The following is a 24,233-nucleotide window of genomic DNA, read 5'->3' on the forward strand; positions in this document are numbered from 1 at the left end:
AATTTGCCCCATTTGCGAATATTTGGCTTGCTTCCTATGGTGCGAGAATCTTGCGCTCTGTGAAAGTCTTGCGCCAGTAGCCCTTGCCTTCCATTTTCTGTGATGGTGAGCTCCATGTCATGAGCTCGAGTAGCCAATTCTTTGAAGGTTTTAGGCAGGATTCCTTGAAGAATGTATTGTAGGTCCCACTACATGTCTTTGATGCACATCTTGATTCCAGAAGTTTCAGACAGCCTATCCTTGCAGTTTAAACTCAAGTGCCGCCATCTATTGATATAATCAATGGCAGGTTCATCCTTCCATTGGCGAGCATTCGTAAGTTCGAACATACTAACAATACGGCGAGTGCTGTAGAAACGGTTAAGAAATTCTTGTTCCAGCTGCTCTCAATTGTCAATCGTGTCGGGCTCAAGATCGCAATACCAGTCGAAAGCATTGCTTTTGAGCGTTTGAACAAACTGCTTGACGAGGAGATCACCATCAGTTCCAGCATTGCTGCATGTTTCCACAAAGTGAGCAATGTGCTGTTTTGGATTGCCTTTGCCCTCGAATTGTTGAAACTTTGGTAGTTGATAACCAGTAGGCATCCTCAAAAGGTCGATCCTCCGAGTATAAGGCTTAGCATAAGTAGAAGAAGATTTTGGCCCCACCTCGTACTTTTGCTTGATAGTGCCTAAAATAAAATCCTTCAGCTGGTCCATGGGAATTGAACCATCACCAAAAAGTGAAAATTCTTTTGGTACTTCCTTCTGTTTGTTTAAAGACCCAACTTGACCTGAATCCTTCATAGTTTCTATTTTGTTCTTGAGGGAGGCAATTTCAGAGTCGCGCTCTTCTACAGTTTTTGACAATCCCTCAATTGCTTTGGCCAAGGAAGCAACCTGCTCCTCTAGACTGACCGCATTTATCGTCATAACATCCATGATTGAAGAACTGTCAGATTTGGTGAAGGCATTGAGGTTTAAGAGAGCAGTGCTTAGAGAAGAGGTGAAATCAGAACTGCTTGAATAGCCTTCTTCTATGTTCTTCTGAATTTCTGAAGTAGACTCATGAAGCATGGAAGGATAAACAAAGGGATTCACAATGATGGTTGCCATGTCTTTCGCTGCCTCCATGGTAGAAACACCTTATTTCCCTTTTGGTGAGCTTGTGAAGGTTAGCAATGCTTTTGGTAGATCAGCACCAACGGCGGAGTTTGGTTTAGGTAGAAGCAAGGCTTGTGCAAATGCTTGAGCTGCAGCCTTTGACTTGCTTCAAGTTATTGGACCACCACTTCAAGCATGAGATCCAGAGCCAGGATTTGCAATGGTTGAAGACTTGAAGCGTGCAACCTTAGCTTGAAGAGCCTTTGAACTGTTGTTCTTAGGAGCCTTTGAAGCCTTTGAATTGTTCTTCTTAGCAACCATTGAGAGTTTGCTTGATTTGTTGAAGAGAAGAGATGAGAAGTAGAGATTGTCCCACCGGGCGTGCCAAAATCTGTTGAACACAAATTTTGAGTCAGCGAAAAAGACGAAAAAATGTTGCACAATAATCAATTTTATTGATGTATGAAATTATGGTTTACAATCTCTGATGTATTTTCTAATCAAAGAAAATAAAGTTTTCTGATTCTTCTCTTCGGTTGTTGAAACGAGGGCTTGATGCTTGATCTCAAATCAAAAGGCAGAATCTTCTTCGAGATTTGTGCAGAAGTTGATGACTTGGGTTGAAAGTTTTTCGAGGCTTTGAAGCTTCAATTCAAAGAAATTCTTAGTGGATGCAGACTTGAAGAATTCTGAAGGGTTTGAGGGTTTTGATCTTCAGAGCTCTAGAGCTTGTATGCTTCAATGTGCAGATGGGAAAAAAATATGAGAGGGAGCACCTCTATTTATAAGGATGTGGGATGGAGACTCCAACCCTAACCTTCCATATTGATCTCTTTAATTATTTCTTTTATTGAATTTAAAAGAAATAATAATTATTTGATAATTACCGTTCCTTTCTTTTTATTTTAGAAAAGGTAATTATATACAAAGACATATATTATTATTCATCGAGTAGCCTAATTTGACTGGCCGGACTTGATAAAATAATAACTGTGTCATTTTGACACATGGCATCATTTGATTGGTCCATTTATGTGTCTCTGACTTTTGACCACGGACACTTGACATCACTTGATTTGCCCGTCCATGAAACTTTGACTTTGACTTACAGGCACTTGTCAACATTTGATTGGCCAATTTGTATGCCCTAGAAACACGTGGCAATTTGTGATAGGCTAGAATTTTTACATGCCTACAATGTGTTATATAATACAAAGGGTATTATATATGTACTAGGGTTTACGCGTGCCTGAAGGCACGGCGCAACATATTTTGAACACAACTAAAATGAATTACGAAACTATTCATCACCCCCGTTAACGAAACTGATTTATACGGGAATATTTTTTTTAAAATTAGGTTCAAACAGAGTTCTTTTGGTCCATGCTTGTGCTCGAAGACGCGGATCGAACAATCAACACACATGCAAATCAACACTGTAACCATGAATAAAGTATCAACCTATTCATGTAACACCGAGGGGTCGTTCAAAATTTCAAAATAGCGCGCACACACACATAATATGAAATGTTTGGTGGTTATTGTTGTTATTATTATTATTGAATTTTATTTATTTATTTATTATTATTATTATTATTTTTTTTTTTTTTTTTTTGGGGGGGGGGTGGGGGGAGTGAATCATTGCAAAATCAAATCTCGACCCAAAGGTAAACAATCCTGTTACAGATTGGACAATGGTGGTAGCTTTACAATCAAAATATCCATTTAAACTGAGAAAAAAAATGGAGTCAATCTGGTTTCGAATCAGCTGCCATTGAGAGTGTGTGTATTCAAGAGAGAGAGAGAGAGAGAGAGAGAGAGAGAGCCTGAAATAGACTTGCTTCGTGATTGAAATGACGCAGAGAGAGAGAGAGAGAGAGAGAGAGAGAGAGAGAGAGGAGGAGGAGTCATTGATTGGATGAGTGAGAGTGAGATATGAATTTTGATGAATCAGTAATAGTCGATAAGGAAGAAAGAAAGATTGAGCAGGAAGCGGTTCATCTATAGGCTTGGGTTCCAAACCTTCCCCTTTCATATATTTCGTTCCACTCGTTCCGCTCCGCTACGGTCCGGCATCGGGTCTTCTTTCGAAAACTCTTTAGTATCTCTTCATACTTAACATATGAGCTACAATTTTAACAATCTTCAATATTGAAGTCTTAATTTGTAAATTGCTCTTGTTGTGATCAACTACTCAAGTGAAGGTTTGGATCATTCTAAATTTCCTGTGCAGGTTCGGGAATGGTCAAAATAACAGGTTGAAAAGTCCCATAAGAATTTCATTCCTCTTGTTTTGTCTGTGTTTGTACAGGAGCATGCCCTGTTGAAATTGTTGCACTTTTAGATATGGTATGAGCTATCCCTTTGAAGCATAACAGAATTCATCCCTGCTGCTTCCTCTGCCTTTCTATAGCAGCATGCCCTATTCAAATTGTTGCACTTCTAGATATAGCATGAGCTATCCCTTCGATGCATAACAAAATCAAGCACATAAATTCTGCAAGGATTATTTGGCATATAAATTTCTACAGCAGTTCATTTATCAGTTGGATCATTCTTAAGTAGCAGTATGCAGCCAAATGCCACAATGAAACCAAAGGGAAACAATCCATAGAGTGAACATATATTAGTACTTGTATATATAGAAAAACAATACAGTTCACGCAAAGACACGTTCATAAATTTTCATATTGTTTCCTGATTACTTTCCAAGAGGCCAACACATATCTAACATATCCTATCAGAATCTCTTAACAGAAATTCATAATGCCACAAAATACAACCCAAATGGCAACACAAAAATAAATTAACACTGCTAAGCCTCCCCCTAAAAATAGAAAACCATCTAAAGATTCTTCATTCGTCCTTGCATAAGATTCCAAAAGCAGTAGCCATAAAGTGCACACTAAAACTAGTCATAGATCCTTTCCCTATCATTTGCAGCATCATAAAGTTGGAGGTCCAAAACATCCAGGAATAAATAATTTAATGTGCACTTTATGGCTACTGCTTTTGGGAACATAAGCTTATAGTTAATTATAAGCCAAATAATACATTTGGCAACACATAAGCTTATAGTTAATTATAAGCCAAATTTTCATATGTATGTTCATCATATGAGACCTCAACATTATTCTGATCAAGAATTATTGCATTGAAAACCCATCTCCGCTCACACGTTAAGATAAGCTTATAGTTAATTCCAATACCATGAGCTGTGCGAAACTCATGCCAACCATTCTGCATCACAACGTTCACAACTTCGATAGGCCAAGCTTTAGAACCGTGTCTTATCAAAATCCAAGTAGTTCTACCAATACCCTCAAAAGAGACGCGTAAACCTTCATGCAATAACTAATCAAAGCCAAATAATACATTTTTACAAATTAGCACCATAGAAATAATAACATATCAATTGCGTTTGAGAGAGAGAGGGAGAGTCGTAGGATTTAAGAACTAAATCAATGGTTATGATTTATAGAGAGATAAGATTTAAAAACCATTCTCCCTTATTATATAGATATTTGTATGCATGTACGTATGTGTTCATAGATAGATTAGGTTTAGACTTAAATAATATCAATTACTAAAATAATTTAATGAATCAAAATAGTTTAATCAAAAAATAATAATAATTTTTATTCGAAAAAATTTGGCCAAATATTCGGGTTGTTACAAAATCTAAAATGTTACCAAAACATTTTAACAACTGTTTAATTTGTAGTGTTTTTAAAAAAAAGAAAAATGACGCTAGCTAGTTAGCCTAGTTTTCAAAATTCACGACACTGGAGTATGTATGATTGTTGTTTAAATAAATCTTACTTAATTGTTCCTCTCTTCCCTTTTGAATTTAACGTTATATCCTCAGTTTATATTCTCATAAAAGCAAAGTACAAATTAAGTGTCAGTGCATGGGTTCTCAAGCGTATTTGAACAAAGTGTCAGTGCATGGGTTCTCAAGCCTATATATACATTGGACTCGATCTCTTTTTTAGTAATGCATTCATTCCCCCAACATCATCGATCACTAACTCTATGTATATGTACTATATATATTACCTACTAATTATTATGTTATCTCATGCTGCCATAATATATACTTAAGTATTTAAATACACTCCACCATGCATATGTGTTTTTTTGACCTAGTAGAGGGGAGGGGAGGGGACCCATTAAAATATATATATATATATATATATATATATATATATATATATATATATATATATATATCGAAGCAGTTCAAGGGACACCCAAAAAAACATTTAAAAAAACACCCAAAATCTCAAACTCATAGTTCCCGATTGAATTTTTATGATCCGAACCGTTTAATATATGCAGAATGTGATTTTAAGGGTGCCAACGAGAAATTAGCAAAAAAAATGACCGGGAAAGGCTTGATTTGAGCAGTTTTTATTTGAACCGTTCAATAAAAAACTGTTCGGATCAAGTTTTTTCCCATCAATTTTTTTGCTAATTTCTCACGGGTACCCTTAAAATTACGTTCTGATCACATTGAGCAGCTCGGATCATCAAAATTTGATCGTGAATTATGAGGTGTTTTTTTAGGTGTTTTTTTGAACCGCCCCGTATATCGGGGCAGTTCAATGGACAACTATTTAGACGTCTAAAAAACATTCCAAATCTCAATCACATAGTTTCCGATCAAATTTTTATGATCTGAACCGTTCAATATTTGCAGAATATGATTTTAAGGGTGCCCGCGAGAAATTAGCGAAAAAAAAAAGACAGGAAAAATGCTTGTTTTAAGCAGTTTTTAATTGAACCGTTCATTAAATCTAAGTTAAAAACTGCTCAGATCAAGCTCTTTTTGGTCTTTTTTTTTTTTTACTGATTTCTCGCGGGTACTTTTAAAATTACGTTCTGATCACATTGAGCGGCTCGGATCATCAAAATTTGATCGGGAACTATGAGGTGTTTTTTTAGGTGTCTAAATAGTTGTTCATGGAACCGCCCCGTATATATATATATATATATATATATATATATATATATATATATATATATATATATATATATAATAGTAGTGGATTTGGTTCGGTGTTTCAATTAATTTTTGTTTCTCAAAAGTCAGAAGTTGAATAAACTCTCCATACACATATGTGTTTACTTTTAACTTAAATTAGTACTTTTCTCTTATCACTAAAACTAAAAAAAAAACCTTACTTTTGATTCCTTTGTTTGTTTGTTGGGTTGCCTCCAAAATTAAAAGTGGAAAATAAAAAATTTATTAATCTATTATCAGTACTTTTATTACGATTTATTTGTGACCCGTGCAAAGCTATATTTAATATTCTTGGGTCAAAAAAAAAGAATTCAACCATCTGCTAACCACGTATAGCGTGAGTCAAGGTGTTGAAAACAAGAGATCAATTAATGGTGATATCATATCAAACTAGCGTGTTACCGTTATGGATTACGAAAATACTAGTAGTACAGTATTAATTTAAGAGATCTCAGATACATCACTGTCTGTATTATTAGTGATTAACATACATATAAGTAATTATAGGGAACGTACGTATGTTTATTTTATGGGAAAAAAACTGTAATAGTCCTTGTAATTAAGTGCTCGTGTCAATTTGGCTCCTGTAGTTATAATTGGCTCGATTTACACTCTGTACTTTCCATTTTGTTTCAATTCGGTCCAATTACTAACTTCCGTTAGTCCGCCGTTAGTCATTTAAATAACAAAATCATATGGCCCCCTTTTTTGGGGTTAAAACACAGCCGTTCGGCTAAATAAGTCAACTTCCTTATTTTTTGTCCTTATTCAAATTTTTTTCGTATTTGTTAGTTTTTCGTCAATTTTTTTGGGAGTTATTGTATCGTCATGACGAGAAGAATCTAAAAAGTAAAAAATTATTATCGAAATTCATTTTTTTTAATAAAGACAAAAAATTGGCTTTGGTTTATTTTTCAACATTCCTAGTCAGGAATCAATGCATGGGCCAAGTGCAGGAAAATGAATGGAATGACAAGACACTATTTTTTGTAACCACTTGGGCTGTTAAGTTAGGTTTATTGTAAGCTATCTGAGTGGTTTGTTATGTCTATATATTAGGTTATGACATGGTAAATTTGGAACTGAGTTTATATAATATTCTGACTTTTGGACATGGTTCTATATGCATTTTCAGTACCATGCAGAACAATAAGGCATCTCTGTATTTGTCTACAAGTTGAACATGTAGACAATATCAATAGTTATGATGTCTCATGGCTGATCATGAAAATGCTAAATTCGATGGCCACTTTTTGTAGAAAATTATAACCCAATTTCTTCCCAAGTGCCTCCTTATCAATGGAGAATGAAAGAATGAGCTGTATTTTGGTTCAGAGGTATATTAGGGCAAGAGGGGAATGAGTAACTCTATTCAACTAAATAAGCCAACTTGCTTATTTTTTTGTCCTTATTCAAATGTTTTTCGTATTTGTTAGTTTTTCATCATTTTTTTTGGAAATTATTGCATCGTCATAACAAGAGGAATCTAAAAAGTAAAAAATTACAATCGAAACTTAATTTTTTTGAATAAAGACAAAAATAAGCCAATTTTTTCGTCTTTATTCAAAAAAAATTGAATTTCAATCATAATTTTTTACTTTTTAGATTTCTCTCGTCATGACGATGTAATAACCCCAAAAAAATTGACGAAAAACTAACAAATACAAAAAAAAAAATTCAATAAGGATAAAAATATAAGCCAGTTGGCTTATTTAGCCGAATGAGTCTATTTTAATCCCAAAAAAGGGGGCCATATGATTTTGTTGTTTAAAGGACTTACGGCGGACTAACGCAAGTTAGTAATTGGACCAAATTGAAACAAAATGAAAAGTACAGAGTGTAAATCGAGCCAATTACAACTACAGGGACCAAATTGACACAAATACTTAACTACAGGGACTATTTCAGTTTTTTTCCTTATTTTATCTCAGATATATCGGCCGGTAACATCACATGCGAAAGGGCGCTGCTATTCGCAGCCCTCTATTTACTCCCATAGCCCATTAAAAAATTTCAATTATACTCGACAGTTAGTTACCGAAATTGAGATATATTTTCAGCGTCCAATTACCGAAATATAATATTTTTTTCAACAGATGTTTACCGAAAATGCATGTTCGGCAGTTGTTTACCGAAAGTTGAACATATTTTCGACATGTGGTTACCGAAATATAATCTTGTTTTCAACAGCAATTTACCGAAATGTTATTTATGATTTTCAACAATTATTTACCGAAATGTAGTGGGCTACGAGAGTAAATAGAGGGCTGCAAATAGCGGCGCTCCATGCGAAATATCTCTCTTATAAAAAGAAAAAAGAAAAAAGATTGCCAAAGTGCGCGCATATAGAGAGTAGATCGATCTAGCTTATTTCTTAAGATTGGATGGGTCAGTTGGTCCCAGCTGCTGCTACTTTTTTTTTCTTTCTAAAACGGCTAAAAGTGTCGTCCCCGCGCGAGAGTTCTCAATAATTAATCAGAAATCCTATTGGTACCGACGGGTACCATAGGGAAAATGTACCGACGGCCGTCGGACGGCCGTCTCCGGCCACCGGACGGCCGATCCGAGCCGTCCAAAAATTTTAAAAAATAAAATCGAGTGGGCCTACGCGAGAATCAATGGCATCCGAGGTGTGTAGGGTACTTGATCCGAGCACCCATTTTTCGTGTATATTTGTATATACGTGTATATACACGAAAAAGGGGTGCTCGGATCAAGTACTCTACACACCTCGGATGCCATTGATTCCCGAGTAGGCCCACTCGGTTTTATTTTTTAAAATTTTTGGACGGCTTGGATCGGCCGTTTGGTGGCCGGAGACGGCCGTCCGGTGGCCGTCGGTACATTTTCCCTATGGTACCGTCGGTACCAATAGCACTACTCTTAATTAATGGTCGCCGTATGAGTTTTGTTCATTAATTTATTTTTCCTTTATTTATTTATTTGATAATTCATGAGTATACAAATCAGCTTGATCACACTTGACAAATCCCTGTCAGTGATTTGTGAATCAAATATTACTTCAAGAGCCGGTTCCAGGGACACGACATTATAACACAACTTTTGACACAAAATATTAAAAATCTTGTGTAAGACCCATTTTGGAGTCTCTCACAAATGATCGGAGGTGTTCAATTTGTTTGAAATATATTTTAAGAGTTTTCGGAAAAAAATCAACTCATTCGGATATTGGAAATAGCTTGATCGGTATTTGTCCCTAAATTTAACAGGATAAAAACTGAACTGAATGAATTGATTAAGTGTAGTATTTGTTCCTAAATTTGACAGGATAAAAATTGAATGAATATATCGATTAAATGCTTATTGATATCCGAATGAGTTGAATTTTTTTACTGAAACTCTTACAACCATATTTTAAATAAATTGAACAGCTCTGATTATTAGCATCCTTTATTTCAATTCGAATGGTTTCTAACTTAAAACCTAAAAAGTTGGCTAAATACAACATAAGTTTTGATACTATATTTTTAGGTTTGTCTTATCGATATTTTTTAAACTCCATTCTATATTTTGATGCGGTTTTGTTTTTTCTCTTGTCAAGACAAATGACTCATCCCACAAAATTCTTGATGAAAGAATAACCAAAAATTTACTTTAGCATAAATACCAATTGTCTTTAAAAAACCAAAAAAATACCCAAACAGACCTTAGCATCAAACTTATTCATTAAAGTAAGACTTCAATATACCGAGACTTAAAAGTCACATATCACACTTGATAAAACAAAGGCAGCAAATAACGTGAGCTCGGTTGGAGTTGGTCACTCTTGTACACCTTCATGAGGAAAGTTATCAAAAGTAAATATTAATCATTTTTTTCGCGTTGAAATGAATATTGTTACTTATTTAATCTATTGTTCCCCTATACAGGTTATCAGTTGGAATGAGTGTATTTAATTGAGATATTTCTATTCTTCCAACGCTTGTTAATTTAAAAAAAAAAAAAAAGAGCCTCCAATTTATTGGCCTCAGATGTATGGTAAATTATCTAACGAGATAATAAACCAAAAGGAGAGATGTCTTGAATATTTTACTATTTAAAACCAGAGTGTTGTCCCTTATAAGATCTGCTTGAGAGATGCTCCACTAAAAAAGAATTTACATAGAAAAATACAAATGGTATGGCAACAATCCAAATATCGACAATAAAAAAAGATGGTTAGGGCTCCCTTTGTTTTGTAGATGGAGATCCAACAAAATTTTCATATTTGCACTTTAGCTTGCATGGTATATAAGGGTGTGTTCCACTAATTAAAATAAGTATATTTATATTTTAAATTAAAGATAATAGATTGTGAAAGAATGATCTGCCTCGTAAAGCGAAAATATAAGTACTTAAAAAATAAGAATTTTTACAAAACGGAACCTAAGGGTGCTTTCCCATTATATCGTGTTGTGCTTTCTCAGTACCTTCCCTTTACGTTTTTATACAATTATGTGCCGATTTCTCAGGTACCTTCTCTTTATGTTTTTATATAATTACGTGCAAAAAAGAATTTACTCAGTGGGGGCCTTTCGAATTTGGCCACACTTGTCACCAATACCATTGAGCAGTAAGGAAGACGAACATGTCCGGACATTGTTAATGGCTAGACTAATCGTATTGGTCAAAACAGAAATGAATCGTCAAGCTGTGATCAACATTAAACTTTCAATTACTTTTGTGACAATTATTATTTGTTCAAGTAGATACTGATTTCCGATCTATATGATTTTTTTTAGAGTTGATGAATCCATTGAGAAGTACAAATAGGCGGATCGAATCGTCAAGTGAAATAACAAGTAGATTTTTTAGTTAAATGAGGATCACATAACCATAAGGGTAGCTTGAGTGACAATATGGATGAGCTGACATTCTAAAATTTGAAACTTGACAACCTCTTAGGGTAGGCCACAAGAGAGAAATCTCTTGCGAATTCTCTAGTCTTGGCGTTGATAGTCTGTCTTTGAGCGGACTGCGGAACCGGCTAAGTAACAAATCTAATAAAAGGAAGTTCAATGGGAACCCCATAGGCTCGGGTTTGATTCCCGATCGTGACTCCACTCCCTCCAAATCTCTTTATGCCAATTCACTGCTCTATGAAATGCACTCTTGCACTTTTGATTTCACTCTATCGAAGAAAAATGGATTTGATTCCAAAAAGATGGGGTTTCTAAGCTCGATTTTCTTTCTTGCGCCCCTATCTCCAAGACCAAAAGCTACCAGCTACTCTAACTCTAGTCTTAACCAATGCTTCTCTTGGTGGGTGGGATTTAAGGATTCGAAGAGTGGATTTCAAAATATCCTAAGAGATGAGAGAAGGCCGATGAAACTTCGGTTAGTCAAGGTGCGCATAAGCTAATCCGGACTCCCTCATGTTAAAAAGGAAAACATTAAAAATAATCAGCCTTTTTAACCTCTTTTTTTGTTGGAGTTTTACTGAATGGAAATGGAGGAAACAGCTAATGCCTTTCCGCACATCACCTGGACCAAAATGGCCACAAATAAACCGTGCGTCAATTCAATGTTCGTCATTATAATAGCCGACCACGCGCTCCCCGTGTCCTCCAGTGGTCCCTCTAACTAACCCTGCTAGGCGAAAAATTATTTTATGCCGGTCGCTTTTTCTCCACCATATCGCAAGATTTCAGGGGAAATATATACGAATCCGGCTTATAACAATGTGCGGTAGAAGAGAGTCGAGGTGATCACGTGACGATGTCTAGAAGCATTGAATACTCGTACTAGGCGGATCATTAAAAAAAAATACCTACAGGGTTTCAAATTCCACACCGTCCTCTAATAGGATTTAAAAACAAAAATGATATTCACACGACAATCCAAACACAATACCAAACATAATCTCTCACATACATATAGGTTCCACACACACTACTATGTGTGAGCCCCATATATATATAAAAGATTATATGAGTTGTTGTATGAGTAATATTGTCCATTTAAAAAACCCAATTCAAACCTGTATAAGAATCCAAGTCAATAGGGATCAACTGATATAATTATAATCATTAAAGAAAGAACCAGCAAAAAACAAAATACCGGAGCGAACATGCTGTACTCTTTTACCGTGTGCAGAGAAAAATATAGAAAGAAATAAAATTAATAATTAACAAAAAATTTATTAAAAATTGTACATAAAAAGAGAATTCAAAATCCTAAATCCCCAAATGAATATAGTCCTATAACCTCTCCAATTTCTCACCCTTTCTTCTCTCCATGGGAGATTTCGGTCTCCCCATTGAACACAATATAAAGTTGTATCCACCACCCCTTAATTTCTTCCATTCCTCTGGGTCTTTTGTCCGTGTGAGCAAGTCAAGAAAAAACCTTGATCATGTCACATTAAACCCATGATAATTCTTCCATCCTGTCTCTCTCTCCCTCTCAAAAATTTTCTCGGTTTTCGCAAAGAAATCAAGAAAACCAAGCGGTTTTCGAACAATTGATTGAAATCCCTTTTTGTTCTTTAGTCCCGTGTTAGATGTGATCTGGTTACGTCGAGCCCAAAATATTTGCCGAGATTTCATTCCTTCCTTTCCCTTAAAAGTAATTCCTGTGGGTGTTCTCTTTGCAAAGAATTCAAGAAAATCAAGGGGATTTCTGGGCAATCCTTGTACCCTGGAAAACCCTCTTGTTCTTAGCATTTCCGTATATAGATTTGGCTTTCTGGGTTGTCCCTATTTGCAAAGAAAGAACAATCCTTGTACAGAACAAGAACCAACAAGATAGATCAAGATGCCTACGTGGGTGTTGTCTTTGTAAAGGAATTCGAGAAAATCAAGGTATTTCCGACAATTCTTGTACCCTTGAAAACTCTTTTCGCTATTGGTCATTTGAAAGCCCTTTTGGTATTTAAATTAGAAACAACAAGATATAGATCAAGATGCCTCTATGGAAGAAGGCAGCCAAGTGCAACCGAATCTCCAAACTGGTATCAGACCACATCCACTCGCCCCACAAGCGCGGCGGATCCCTGGTGGTCGAGACCGGCTTTCCCACGTCCCTCGTAGATCTCTTTGTTAAGAACCGCGACCGCCTGAAAAAACCCTCCAAAAAGAAGAAGAAATCCAACCAGGAATCGATTCCTATGCCCAACTCTCCCTCTGTTTCGCCGGTTTCTGAGAATTCTGAATTGGGTCTGCCGAGTGTTCGCGTTAATCTGGCCTCAGAGAAAGTTAATTTGGTTTCATCGGATCGGTTTGGCAATGAAATTGTTGAGATTGAGGAGAGGGGTTTGGTGGTTGATGGTGGAGGTGGAGGTGGAGGTGGCGGTGAAGTTGCGGCGGCAAATAGCATTTTGGTGGCGATTTTGAAGACTTTTTTGGTGGTGATATTGGCATTGGGGACAAAGCAGTTTGTGGTTGGGATTACAATGTCTGCTTTCTTGCTGCTTTTCATGGAGTATGCGGGGAAGCATTTGGGCTGGTTGCTTAAGCCAAGTTTGGATTCGCAATTGGTTGAAAGGGTTGTGTGCCTTTTTGGAATCAAAGGGGCCAAATTGGTAATTAAGGAAGATAAGGGTTTGAAGGCACCTGTTTCAGATGATCGCTTTCAAGAAATCCAGCTCGTGCCATCAAATTCGAATTTTGGTGGTTCTTGTGTGATTGAGGGTCATAAGGCGAATGATCCCTTTCAAGAAATTCAAATCGAGCAACCTAGTCCCGATTTGGTTCCTTCAACTAGGGGGATTCAAAGCGTGGGATACGAGTTTGGCAAGGAAAATTGGCTACATGGAGAAATTGGTGAGAAAAAGGAAGTTATGGAGAAAGACGGGGCATCCAATTGTGATTTTCTGGATCTTAAATGCCAAAAGAGTCAGAAAGAAAAGGTCAAGAGGAAGGAAGTTAAGGAGAACGATAAGGTGAGTACAAGTGATGTTGTGGATCTTAAAAGCCACAGAAGTCGTAGTGGTAAGATAAGGTCGAAAATCAAGAAACTCGTTTCAAATAAGCTTTCTGGTTCAAAGAAGAAACAGATGTCATCGAAAAACGAAGCATCAAGTCCCACCGGTGACGATGTAGTTGCGGTTATGAATGAAGCAAAAGAACTTTTAGAAGAAGACGAGCAGCTACGTGGATTGGAATACGTATATGTATATGACAACAGATCAACGTCGTTTTCGAGCAGAGGGAATCGGGGACTATTAGATTTCGTAACAAGTTGCAGTTCCAGTGAACTTTCCCAGGTTGAAATGGAAGATACCGTGACGAGGGAGGAAGATATTGGACTGAAGACAGAGAGAAATTCAGGGTATTTCGCCGTCATTGCGATTGTTCTTGTTGGACTTGTATGGGGTAGGGTTTTCGCACTCGCGTTCACCTTGTCGTGGTATTTGCTCCTGAAATCTTCCGGAACGCTTCTACGGAAGTTTATAAAAGGTTGCCCCGACGAGGTCTCAATCTCTAGCTAGAACATTGGGAAGTTCAGTTTTTTTATACATGCCTTTCTGTTTCTGGGTCAATTGATGGTGTTGTTTGCCTCTGTGAATTTTTAAGCCTTTGTGTGCATTATGATTTATGGGTGTTTTACCATTACAGAAGGTTCAACCTATGGTTGGCAATCCAACATGAAAGAGGTGGTATTTATGAACATAGACAGACATGTGACAGACAGTTTGTGATATAGTTCTCTTGGCATTTAATCTTCTTTGGTGCAGCAGCTATTGTATCTCCCATTCTATATTATTCCCAAGGAATCCTCGACTGTTTGTCCCAAGCTCTAATTGTTGGAGCCAGATTCTTTGTTTGATACTCATAATTCATAGCTACGTTTGGCTTGGACGCATACTCTCTGGTAAACTTCACAGAATTGGAGATGCTGCCAAGCCTCTCCTTGTAGAGCGGTACAGAACGACCGCTCGACAGGCAAGGACGGAACTGTGTGTATGGTGGGGTGGGTTATAGCCCATGCCAACATTGACAAAAACAAAAAAAATTATATGTAAAATTTAGCCCAAATAATTTTAGTCTAATCCATTTTACTCACCAATCCATTTTAGCTCAGGTCAAATTTCATTTCTGGTTCTGCCCTTGTCGAAAGGGAGCTGCCGAACAGCAGTAGGCTGCTAATATTTGGTCCATTAGGCGAGCAGCGTCAATCGAGAAAGGGACTGGTTTGTTGTTGTCTCATCCATTGATGTCTTCAAAAGGAACTCCCAGCCAAGTTATTTTCAAGACTTGGCTGGCTCACCATTGGATTGATTTTTGAACCTCCAAGCCCGTTTCCCCGGCCAAAACACAAATAGAAGCATGCGTGTTACACCGTTACTTCTCTTACCACTTCTATTAGGGAACTAGAACGGAAGTAGTTACCAACAAAATTTCAAACCGATTCCATGGCCATTCAGTTCCAACCTCCCATCGAGTCCATTTAAGGATACAGGGTTTGGTTTCATTCCGTATTTTGATCAAAACATATATGGCATGAAATGGTCAGTGCAAAGCGCTAAATCATTCAGTAAATGGTAAATTTAGTAAATGCAGTTTCAACATAATACGGCCATACCCCCAATGGTTGGGGACTACATGGATTTTGTTGTTGTTGTTGTTGCAGTCTGAACATAATACAAGATGACAGTCCTACTCCTATTAGGTAGTCACCTCTACGCAGCTGATGCCTGGCTCTTTCAACATACCGAAAATTTTCATGTTCCTTCTCATCTCTTCAACTTTAGACCATTCTCCCGCTAGCGCATAGAAGTTCGAAAGTAAGACACAAACTGCATGATCTTCTGAACCCAACCTTTCCAGTTCATCAGCAACCTTTAATCCAAGATCGATCTTTGAGTGATTCATACAGGCACTTAGTAGGGTTTTATAAGCTACAAGTCTTTCCCCTGGATCAATGGCTTTAACGAACTCGTCCGCCTGGTGGACTAGACCGGCTCTACTCAAGAGGTCGATTAGACAACCAAAGTGCTCGACCTTTGGTTGGATTTTGTAATTTCTCAGTAGTGTACTAAACAAGAAGCAACCTTCTTCAACTAGGCCAGCCTGTCTGCATGCTGCTAATACACTAACAAACGTTGCCTCATTAGGGTTAACTCCCTCATTCTCCATCTGATAGAACAACTCCAAAGATGCCTTTACGTAACCGAAATTCGCAAGTCCTCCAATTGCAGTTGTCCAAGTAAAAACATCTTTGTCTTCCATTTTGTAAAAAGTGGCCATTGCATCACTAATACTTCCACACTTTGAGTACATGTCAATTAGAGCCGTTCCGACAAAAACATCGTGTAACATGTTTTTTGTGAGGATTAATCGGTGAACATGCCTACCATATTGAAGATCCGATAAGCAAGCACAAGCGGAAAGAATACTAACTACAGTGTATTGATCAGGTTCGACCTCTTCATTCTCCATTTTCTCAAAAAGCACTAAAGCTTCATTCGGGAGGTTTGACTCAACATAACCACTGATCATTGAGTTCCACAGAACCAAATCTTTGTCAAACCTACGATCGAAAATGTCGCGAGCCAACTCTATGAACCCTGTCTCGATACACCCATTGATCATTATAGTGTGAGACACTACATCCCTTCTACCACCCATTTCAGTAAATAAGGTTAGAGCAGCATTCACATCCCCATAGTTCACATACATACCCAGCATTGCATTTTCCAAATGCACATAGCAATCAAACCCGTTTTTTATCACAGAACCGTGGATTGAGCTGCCGTATTCCACCTTTGTTACCGCTGCAAGTGCTGAAATTATAATCACGAAAGTGATAGAATCAGCTCCGATCCCTTCACACATCATTTCCTTAAACAAAACCAATGCTTCAGTCCCATCTCCAGATCGCGAATTATAAGCAGCCAGAAGTGAATTCCAACTAGCTAAATCTCTGTGAGGCATTTTATCAAACACGTACCTAGCATCACCAATTAGGCCTGTGGACCCATAAAAGTGAACTAGAGCATTCTGTACATAAACATCACTACCTAGGCCTACTTTTGTGACATGGGCATGGACTTCTTTTCCTTTAGGGAGTGATTTTAGGCGTGTGCAGGCCTTGAGGAGAACTGGGTAAGTGTAGTTATCTAGGGGGATTGAGTTTTTGATGGAGAGGTTGTATGTAAGAATGGCTTTGGTGGGTGCGGGGCTTTTGGAATAGACTGTGAGAATAGAGTTGAGTGTAGGGGTGGTGTGGAGGAGACCAGTTGTGATGGTTTGGGTGAGGATTTGATCTATTTGTTTGATGGTGTGGGGTGAGCGTTTGAGAGAGAGGATAGCTAGGTGCAGTTGGCTGCTCATTAGAGTAATTTTCTACGTATGTGTCAATTTTTGCGAAACTTTGCAGATATTGCCCGATCCCGTTAACAGTATCATGCCACGGGAATGAGGCATGAGTTCCCGAGAGACAGAAAACCGTAAGGTTCGAAGAATATTCCAAAAAGAATTAAAATCTTGTGGAATTATTCTAGATATTCAATAGATAAATTTGGATTATGTTGGAAAATACAAGATATATTCTAGATTTTATTAAGATATGATATGATAAGATACTTTGTAATCTACTAGATATAAATAAGATGAGAGCTCCAACCCCAACCCCAACCCCAACCCCAACCCCATCCCTTCTTGCCAGAATGTTCGAAATATCTCCAACCCCATCTTTTTAACTAAATTTTTTATTTAATTTCTTAATTATTTTATTTAATTTATTTAAATTTTTTTATGTATTTAATTTTTATGTTTTTTACATTTAAATTTGACTTTATATTATTTTAATTAGTTAATTAACTTGTCTTAACAATGAATAATAAATAAAAAACTTCTAATCAATAATAATAAATTTTAAAAAAATTTCTTTTTATTATAATTGAGTACATATAGACAATACATGAAAATATATAAAAACACAAATTCTAATCAATATTTCCTCCAAATTCTGTTCCTGGTGCGCTTTGTACTGTACTCATTACTTCGGACTACAAATAAATAAATACGTATTATATAACTATCAGCCCATCCTCTAACTTCGATCGATGCATGATGCCACCACCATAATAAGATGGGTGATACAGGGTAATGAGGCTGTAAGAAAACTTGCACGAAGTGATTGCCAATACGAGGAATAGCTATTTCCCGGCGCTCCACGGACTGGAACTGGAGGGGACCTCAATGGCAAGTGAGTAAAACAACCCGAAGTATTCACATCAAATGTATGTAGCACAAGGTTATACGTACCTTGATGTGATGACAACTCCCAAAGTTATAGAGTCCATCCAATGTGTCATTGGTGTCGTAGGCTCGAACCAATTTAGTGAGCGTAGTAGATTGTCTGCCCAACCATGTAATGGATAAATCACATCGTATAGATCTATATTTTGTTGAATCTCTTCAATAAGCTCCTGTCGTACTTGATCCCAATCATCGTCACTATACCTGATTTGCGCGGCTATTGCCCTGAATCCACAATGACTATCAGCTCGGACATCAACAATGTTAGAAATATAACGCTGATAAGCCTCATGTAATTGCTGAATGTAGGGATTAAGAATGGGTGGAACTAGAGATTGAGCATGGGTCGGTTGAGTGTTGCCAACCCCCGACCCCCTCCCACGTCTCCCTCTCCCTCTCACTCACGATGTTGTAGTCAGTTGAGCGACTGGTACATTCGAAGTTGATATAGATGCAACCCTAGATTATTGAAGTGGATGCTTCTGAAAAAAGAAGATATGTGACGTATACTTTGCTCATATCGACCTGCAGGTCGATCTCTATGTTCTGTGTTGTACGATGGGGTTTGAACTGTGCTATGAGATGGATCCGTCATATCAATGAACTTGTCTATCATATGCTCTCGCATACATAGATCCATCCCATGTAATATCTCAACAGTCTAAGATGTCCTATCGGGTCGTGCTCCCTCGTCATTAAACCTGCGTGCGTGCATAGACAACCTAGTCCAATGAGCGTGGATATTCCATAGTAGAATTTGAATGGAAAGGAAACGATAATGTGCAAGATCGTGCGTGCATGGCAATCCATGTGTTATTTTGATCGTACAGTTGCAATAGCTGGCTAGGTGGGGGGATGCTTCTGAAGCGCATTCTAGCTGAACATGGATTAACTCCATTGCCTCTAATGAAATGCGACACCTTACTTGATCAAAAATGTTGTCACGTAATTGTTTGTGGCGTGGAATGTTGATAGATCTCTTGAACGACTTTTGAATATCCCCGAACTAAATTTTCAACATCTTTTCTATTTTAACATAAGATGTTTGTAGCGATGACATGGTATCCCCTAAATATAGTTTTAGCCTCGCATGTAGGGGTGATTTCGGTTTGGGGTCGATTGGTTCGGGGTGAAATTATGGAAGACCGATTCGGTTCGGGGTATGTATTTTCGAGACTGATCTTGACCAGATTTAATTTCAGTTCGGGGTGGTTCATCTTGTCGAGGATTTCGATCTGCACCAAAATGGGCCTAAGTTGGGCCGTTTTTAAAACCTAACAATGGACTGTTGGCCATTTTTTTACTCATACTTGGGCCATTTCCAGCCATTTTTGGGTCATTTTTATATGGGCCATTTTCACCTATTAATCTAAAGCAAACAAATTCTCCCCAGCAAACATTCAGTCATTCACATTCCTAGATTCAACCATCAACATCAACATTCACAATTCAGCTTCAAGCTAACAGATTAAAATCCAGTAGGTTTTCTGGCAAGAGATGCTCCGGTCAAGACCATAGTTTACTAACCTACCATCTCTGCATCCCCACGCTGTACAACATTGAAAGCTAACAGATTACAACTAAGGGCCCGTTTGGATGCGGAAAAAGAATTGGGGGTATTAGTTAATAAGGGGATAAGATAGTGGGGGGTATTAGTTAATAAGGGATGACCCACAAGATAGTAGGGATATTAAATAGTGATTGGTTTGGATGAGGTATTAGAAAATGGGGATTAAATGATACTTGATTTGGATAAGGAATAAATTGGGGGTATAAGAAAGGGTGGATGATATAAAAAGCTGTTAAATGACCATTTTGCCCTTGTGTAGTGTTAAGTTAGATTATTCATTACGATAAATGCAAAATTGTAAAAATTAATTACTTTTTCATAATTAAGCAATAATAATTTAATTAATTTAATAAGTAAAAACTATTAAAATTTATTTTTTCAATAATTTTGTGTGTTTTTAAGTGTGGATGGATGGGGTTGTATGGAACACATGGGCACAGGATTGTAGTGCCCCAAACTGTGTCTTTTTGGCGCTGCAAGGGATAGAGGGGAAAAAAAGCTGCAAGGTTTGGTTTGGGGGAAGGCTGAGAAAAAAAATTAAGTGTTCCAAATTTCAATTCGTTTGAATCAGTGGGAAGATTTTATTTTTCTGATTATTTAATTGTAAAGGGTCATAATTAAATTTTGACTATAGGGCTCTCGTTGATTAGCCCTAAGAAAGCCGTATAACCAAATATCTCTTAAGGCTAACTAACGAGAGCCCTGGAGGCAAAAATTAATTATGACCCTTTAAGATAAAATGATCAGAGAAAGGATAAAATGATCAGAGAACTGATCATTTTATCCTAAAGGATTATAATTAATTTTTGGCTTTAAGGCTCTCGTTGGTTAGCCCTAAGAGATATTAGGTTTTACGACTTTTTAGGGTTAATTAACGAGAGCCTAGAGTCAAAATTTAATTTTGACCATTTAGGATAAAATAATCAGAAAACTAAAATCTCTCCACCAGTTCAAATGGATTGAAATTTGGAATACTTAACTTTTTTTTTTTTTGCTCAGCTTTCCCTCTCGTCTCTTCAAACAAAAGCAGAACTGCGCCAGAAATGGCAAGCTAGGGGTGGGAGAAGAGGGATAAACAAGAGTGGAATCGTCCATTTTTAGGGGGATTAAGGGGTATTATTTTTGGACAGCTCGAAACCCAGCCGGAAATTTTACCGCTGAAGCCTTTCCTTGCCGGTATTAGGAAGGAGGGGGATAAACTAAGACCCATTCCTTTTTGTTTCCCAAACCAGGTCTTATGCCTGGGTCCATGCACTAACAAGGAGCAAAACTAATCCCCCTTGCCAAAACCCCATCCAAACGGGCCTTTAGGGGGATTAGGGGGTATTATTTTCGGACAGCTCGAAACCCAGCCGAAAATTATACCGCTGAAGCCTTTCCTTGCTGGTATTAGGAAGGAGGAGGATAAACTAAGACCCGTTCCTTTTTGTTTCCCAAACCAGGTCTTATGCCTGGGCCCACATACTAACAAGGGGGCAAAACTAATCCCCCTTGCCAAAACCCCATCCAAACGGGCCCTAATAGATTACAAACCTAGATTCTAATAGATTACAAATCCAGTAGGGGTGCTATTCCATCACCAGTCACCCTTCACTACATTAGTTGCATTACGAACCCAGATTCTAACACCAAATTTCAAATTCAACACCATTAACATTATAAGTTTACAACCCTCAAGCAAAAAAAAATTAAACATTAGATTATGAAACCAAATTAACATCACCAAACTAAGGTAGTTCAAAAAGCCATCAACATGTAAAGACAAATCGCCATCAACACCTCAAGACAAAAAGCCATCAACACCCTGCCAAGGAAAACAAAACAAAAAAATTAAGGTAGTTCAAAATCAACCTGATAAATTAAAAAAAGAATTTGTAGACATAACAAGAATTTTAGTACCCAATACCCATGGTAGAACTCCTCAATCCAAGCACCAACCCCTTAGAGCATCCACAATGTAATAATCAAAACCAAAAGGTTGCTAAAGTTAGCAATATTTGCTCAAAAAAGTGCTCACATTGTAATAACCAAACTTAGCAACCTCTTAGCAACTCATCAAATTTTGACATTTGAATAACCAAACTTAACAACTTTTACCAATAACTAAAACTCAATAACCAAACCCAATAACCAAATTCAAAACTAAAAAATTAAAAAATACCTCACATTAGAATCGTCTCATCGAGATGAATAATTTGGTGTGGTTGGGTGCGTGATTAGAACTCGTTTGCAATTGGACATAGGTGCATTGCGTATTGTGGGTTGGGGGGGGGGGGGGGGGGGGGGGGGGGTTTATATGGATACAAAAATAACCAATGTGGAGATCAATTTTGTTAGGTTTGATTATGAACTAAATGGATAATCAATGCTGACGTGGCACATTTTGGTTATCGATTTTGATTATTCCCATTGCAGATGCTCTTAGTCCTTATCACTTGATTCCAAGACAACTAAAAACATAGAGAGAAAAAAAACAAAGAAAAACATACAAGTAAGACATTCAACATAAAAGATATTTAAGAACCATAACATAAAGAAATCAAGAACTCCAAAGAGTAGTACTGAATCTAATTGCTCCAACTCATCAAGTTGTTCTCTGATACTGATTTTTGTTGGTTTTCTTAGCCATTGTTGTGTGCAAATAAGAGCCTCCACGGTCTTTGGAGAGAGAGAACTTCGATAGGGATCAATCACACGTCCGCTCATGCTAAAAGCGGATTCGTAGGCAACCGTGGACACAGGGATAGCTAGCACATCTTGTACCATTTGAGAGACAATTGGATACTTAGAGGAGTTTAACTTCCACCAACTCAATACATCAAAGTTGTCACTATCATCCTCACTAGCTTCCGCAAGATACTTTTCCAATTCCAATTTGCTTGCCACTTTGGTTTCCTTTTGCATGTGCACCTTAAATTGAGATTTCAAAGATTTATGATTACCAATATGCATTTTAACTCCATCCCAATCTATTTTGTTCGATAATCTCCCAACCTCTTGGCTACGCACATTCAAGCTTGCATTATTCTTCACACACTATCCAAATAAATGGTTTCATGTGTTATCTTATCTCTCAACTTACCAACCAGCGTCTTATCATAGCCCAAAGTATTTTGAAAGCAATATTCAAAGAATCCAATTTTGCATCGAGGGTCAAGAACAACCGCAAACATCAACATTTGATCAATCTTTTCAAAATCTCTCCAATACTTGTCAAACTTTTCACTCATACCAAGTGCCAAATCATGCAAATCACTATCATCGGTTGCACACAACTTCACAATATCTTATTGAATCAATACTATTTCATCAAAAAAGCATTGCAAGTGACATAAAAAGAACCTGAAAATTTCAAAGTTGCAAGGTAAAACACTAGAAGAAACTTTACGTACAACTTGATCTTTTCCCAATCACTTGAAGTTGGAGGCCCAACATTTTCCTTCCGCCTTCTCCCTTTCCTTTTCTTTCTTTTCTCAATTTCAATTATCCTACCCATACCATCAAAACCATCAACATCATCAAATTCCTCATCAATCTTCTCCTCTCTTACATTTAATTTGAAGGCTGGGTAATCTCATATTTGATCAAAAATCTTTTGATAAGTTAGAGCCCTCTCCAACATCCTTTGTGCCTATTTGCTGTATTCTGTTGATCATGTGTTCAGACTATTTTATTCTGATTAGTGATTATACATGTTCTTGTGAATGTATTTGCATTTTTGCTTGGTTGGGTGATTTAGTCTTTATGCTTCTTTTGTCTTTGTTTTTCATGTCTTTACTTGATAGTTCATTGTATCTATGAATACTTCTTCTTTTGTGTCTCTGTTTATACAACAATGTCTTATTTATCATTTCACGAGGATACTGGTATTTGGGAGTTTAGGCAGATAGGATGTGTGTGAGCTCATTATTGACCAACTAAAGTGGATTGGTTGTCGATGATGTGAAGTTTGTAATTGGAGGGTACATATTGTTGCTGAATGCTCCTTTTCTTCATGTGCTCATATGCATCCTTAACCCTAATTATATTGTACCAATTCCCTCCTGTCATGTTGACTCTTAAAGAAGTCCTCAAGTAATTTTTTGTACTGCTATAAATGATTAAAAAGGAGATTACCAGCAGGTCAATTATTTTAAAAAGTTGATGATAAGGCCTGTGAATGTTAGAATCTCATACGTAAAATGAGATAATAGGTCCCTCTTAAGGGAGAGATTTTTCAGTGCCAAACGGGTATATCCTATGTGGTACCCGCTCGGCGCATCCGAGTCGTCTGATACACTTTTGGATGGTAAACTCTCTCTCCTCTCACCTCAACACTTTCTCTCTCCTTTTTCTCTTTCCAAATC

At 37.3% G+C, this 24,233-nt stretch overlaps 3 protein-coding genes across 3 annotated transcripts in view; 1 reads left to right on the plus strand and 2 right to left on the minus strand.

Moving 5' to 3' along the window:
* Window positions 1-12,313: 12,313 nt before the first annotated feature.
* Window positions 12,314-24,233, plus strand: part of LOC131312583 (uncharacterized) — a 90,644-nt gene continuing 78,724 nt past the window's right edge. The window contains exon 1 of the mRNA XM_058340467.1: window positions 12,314-14,672. Within this exon, the coding sequence (XP_058196450.1) occupies window positions 13,016-14,542 (1,527 nt within the window). The 5' untranslated portion in view covers window positions 12,314-13,015 and the 3' untranslated portion in view covers window positions 14,543-14,672. The remainder of the gene's footprint in view (window positions 14,673-24,233) is intronic.
* On the minus strand, window positions 15,720-17,387 carry LOC131317452 (pentatricopeptide repeat-containing protein At1g31430-like). The gene has a single exon (XM_058347006.1). The coding sequence runs from the start codon at window positions 17,385-17,387 to the stop codon at window positions 15,720-15,722; it is 1,668 nt and encodes a 555-aa protein (XP_058202989.1).
* On the minus strand, window positions 21,625-23,937 carry LOC131317454 (zinc finger BED domain-containing protein DAYSLEEPER-like). Its single transcript, XM_058347007.1, has 5 exons — window positions 23,802-23,937; window positions 23,230-23,451; window positions 22,974-23,173; window positions 22,412-22,923; window positions 21,625-21,691 (listed from the first exon to the last, which is right to left on the minus strand). Exons 1-5 carry the CDS (start codon window positions 23,935-23,937, stop codon window positions 21,625-21,627), a joined length of 1,137 nt encoding a protein of 378 aa, XP_058202990.1.

The sequence above is a fragment of the Rhododendron vialii genome, chromosome 2a (genome assembly GCF_030253575.1).
Source record: "Rhododendron vialii isolate Sample 1 chromosome 2a, ASM3025357v1".
Taxonomy (NCBI): domain Eukaryota; kingdom Viridiplantae; phylum Streptophyta; class Magnoliopsida; order Ericales; family Ericaceae; genus Rhododendron; species Rhododendron vialii.

Coding starts and splice junctions, on each gene's coding strand:
- LOC131317452 (XM_058347006.1), bottom strand. CDS start 17,387: ATGAGCAGCCAACTGCACCTAGCTATCCTCTCTCTCAAACGCTCACCC.
- LOC131317454 (XM_058347007.1), bottom strand. CDS start 23,937: ATGACAGGAGGGAATTGGTACAATATAATTAGGGTTAAGGATGCATAT. Junction 23,452..23,801: donor CAACCAATCCACTTTAGTTG/GTCAATAATGAG, acceptor GAGATTACCCAG/CCTTCAAATTAAATGTAAGA. Junction 23,174..23,229: donor TGCAACTTTGAAATTTTCAG/GTTCTTTTTATG, acceptor TGATTCAATAAG/ATATTGTGAAGTTGTGTGCA.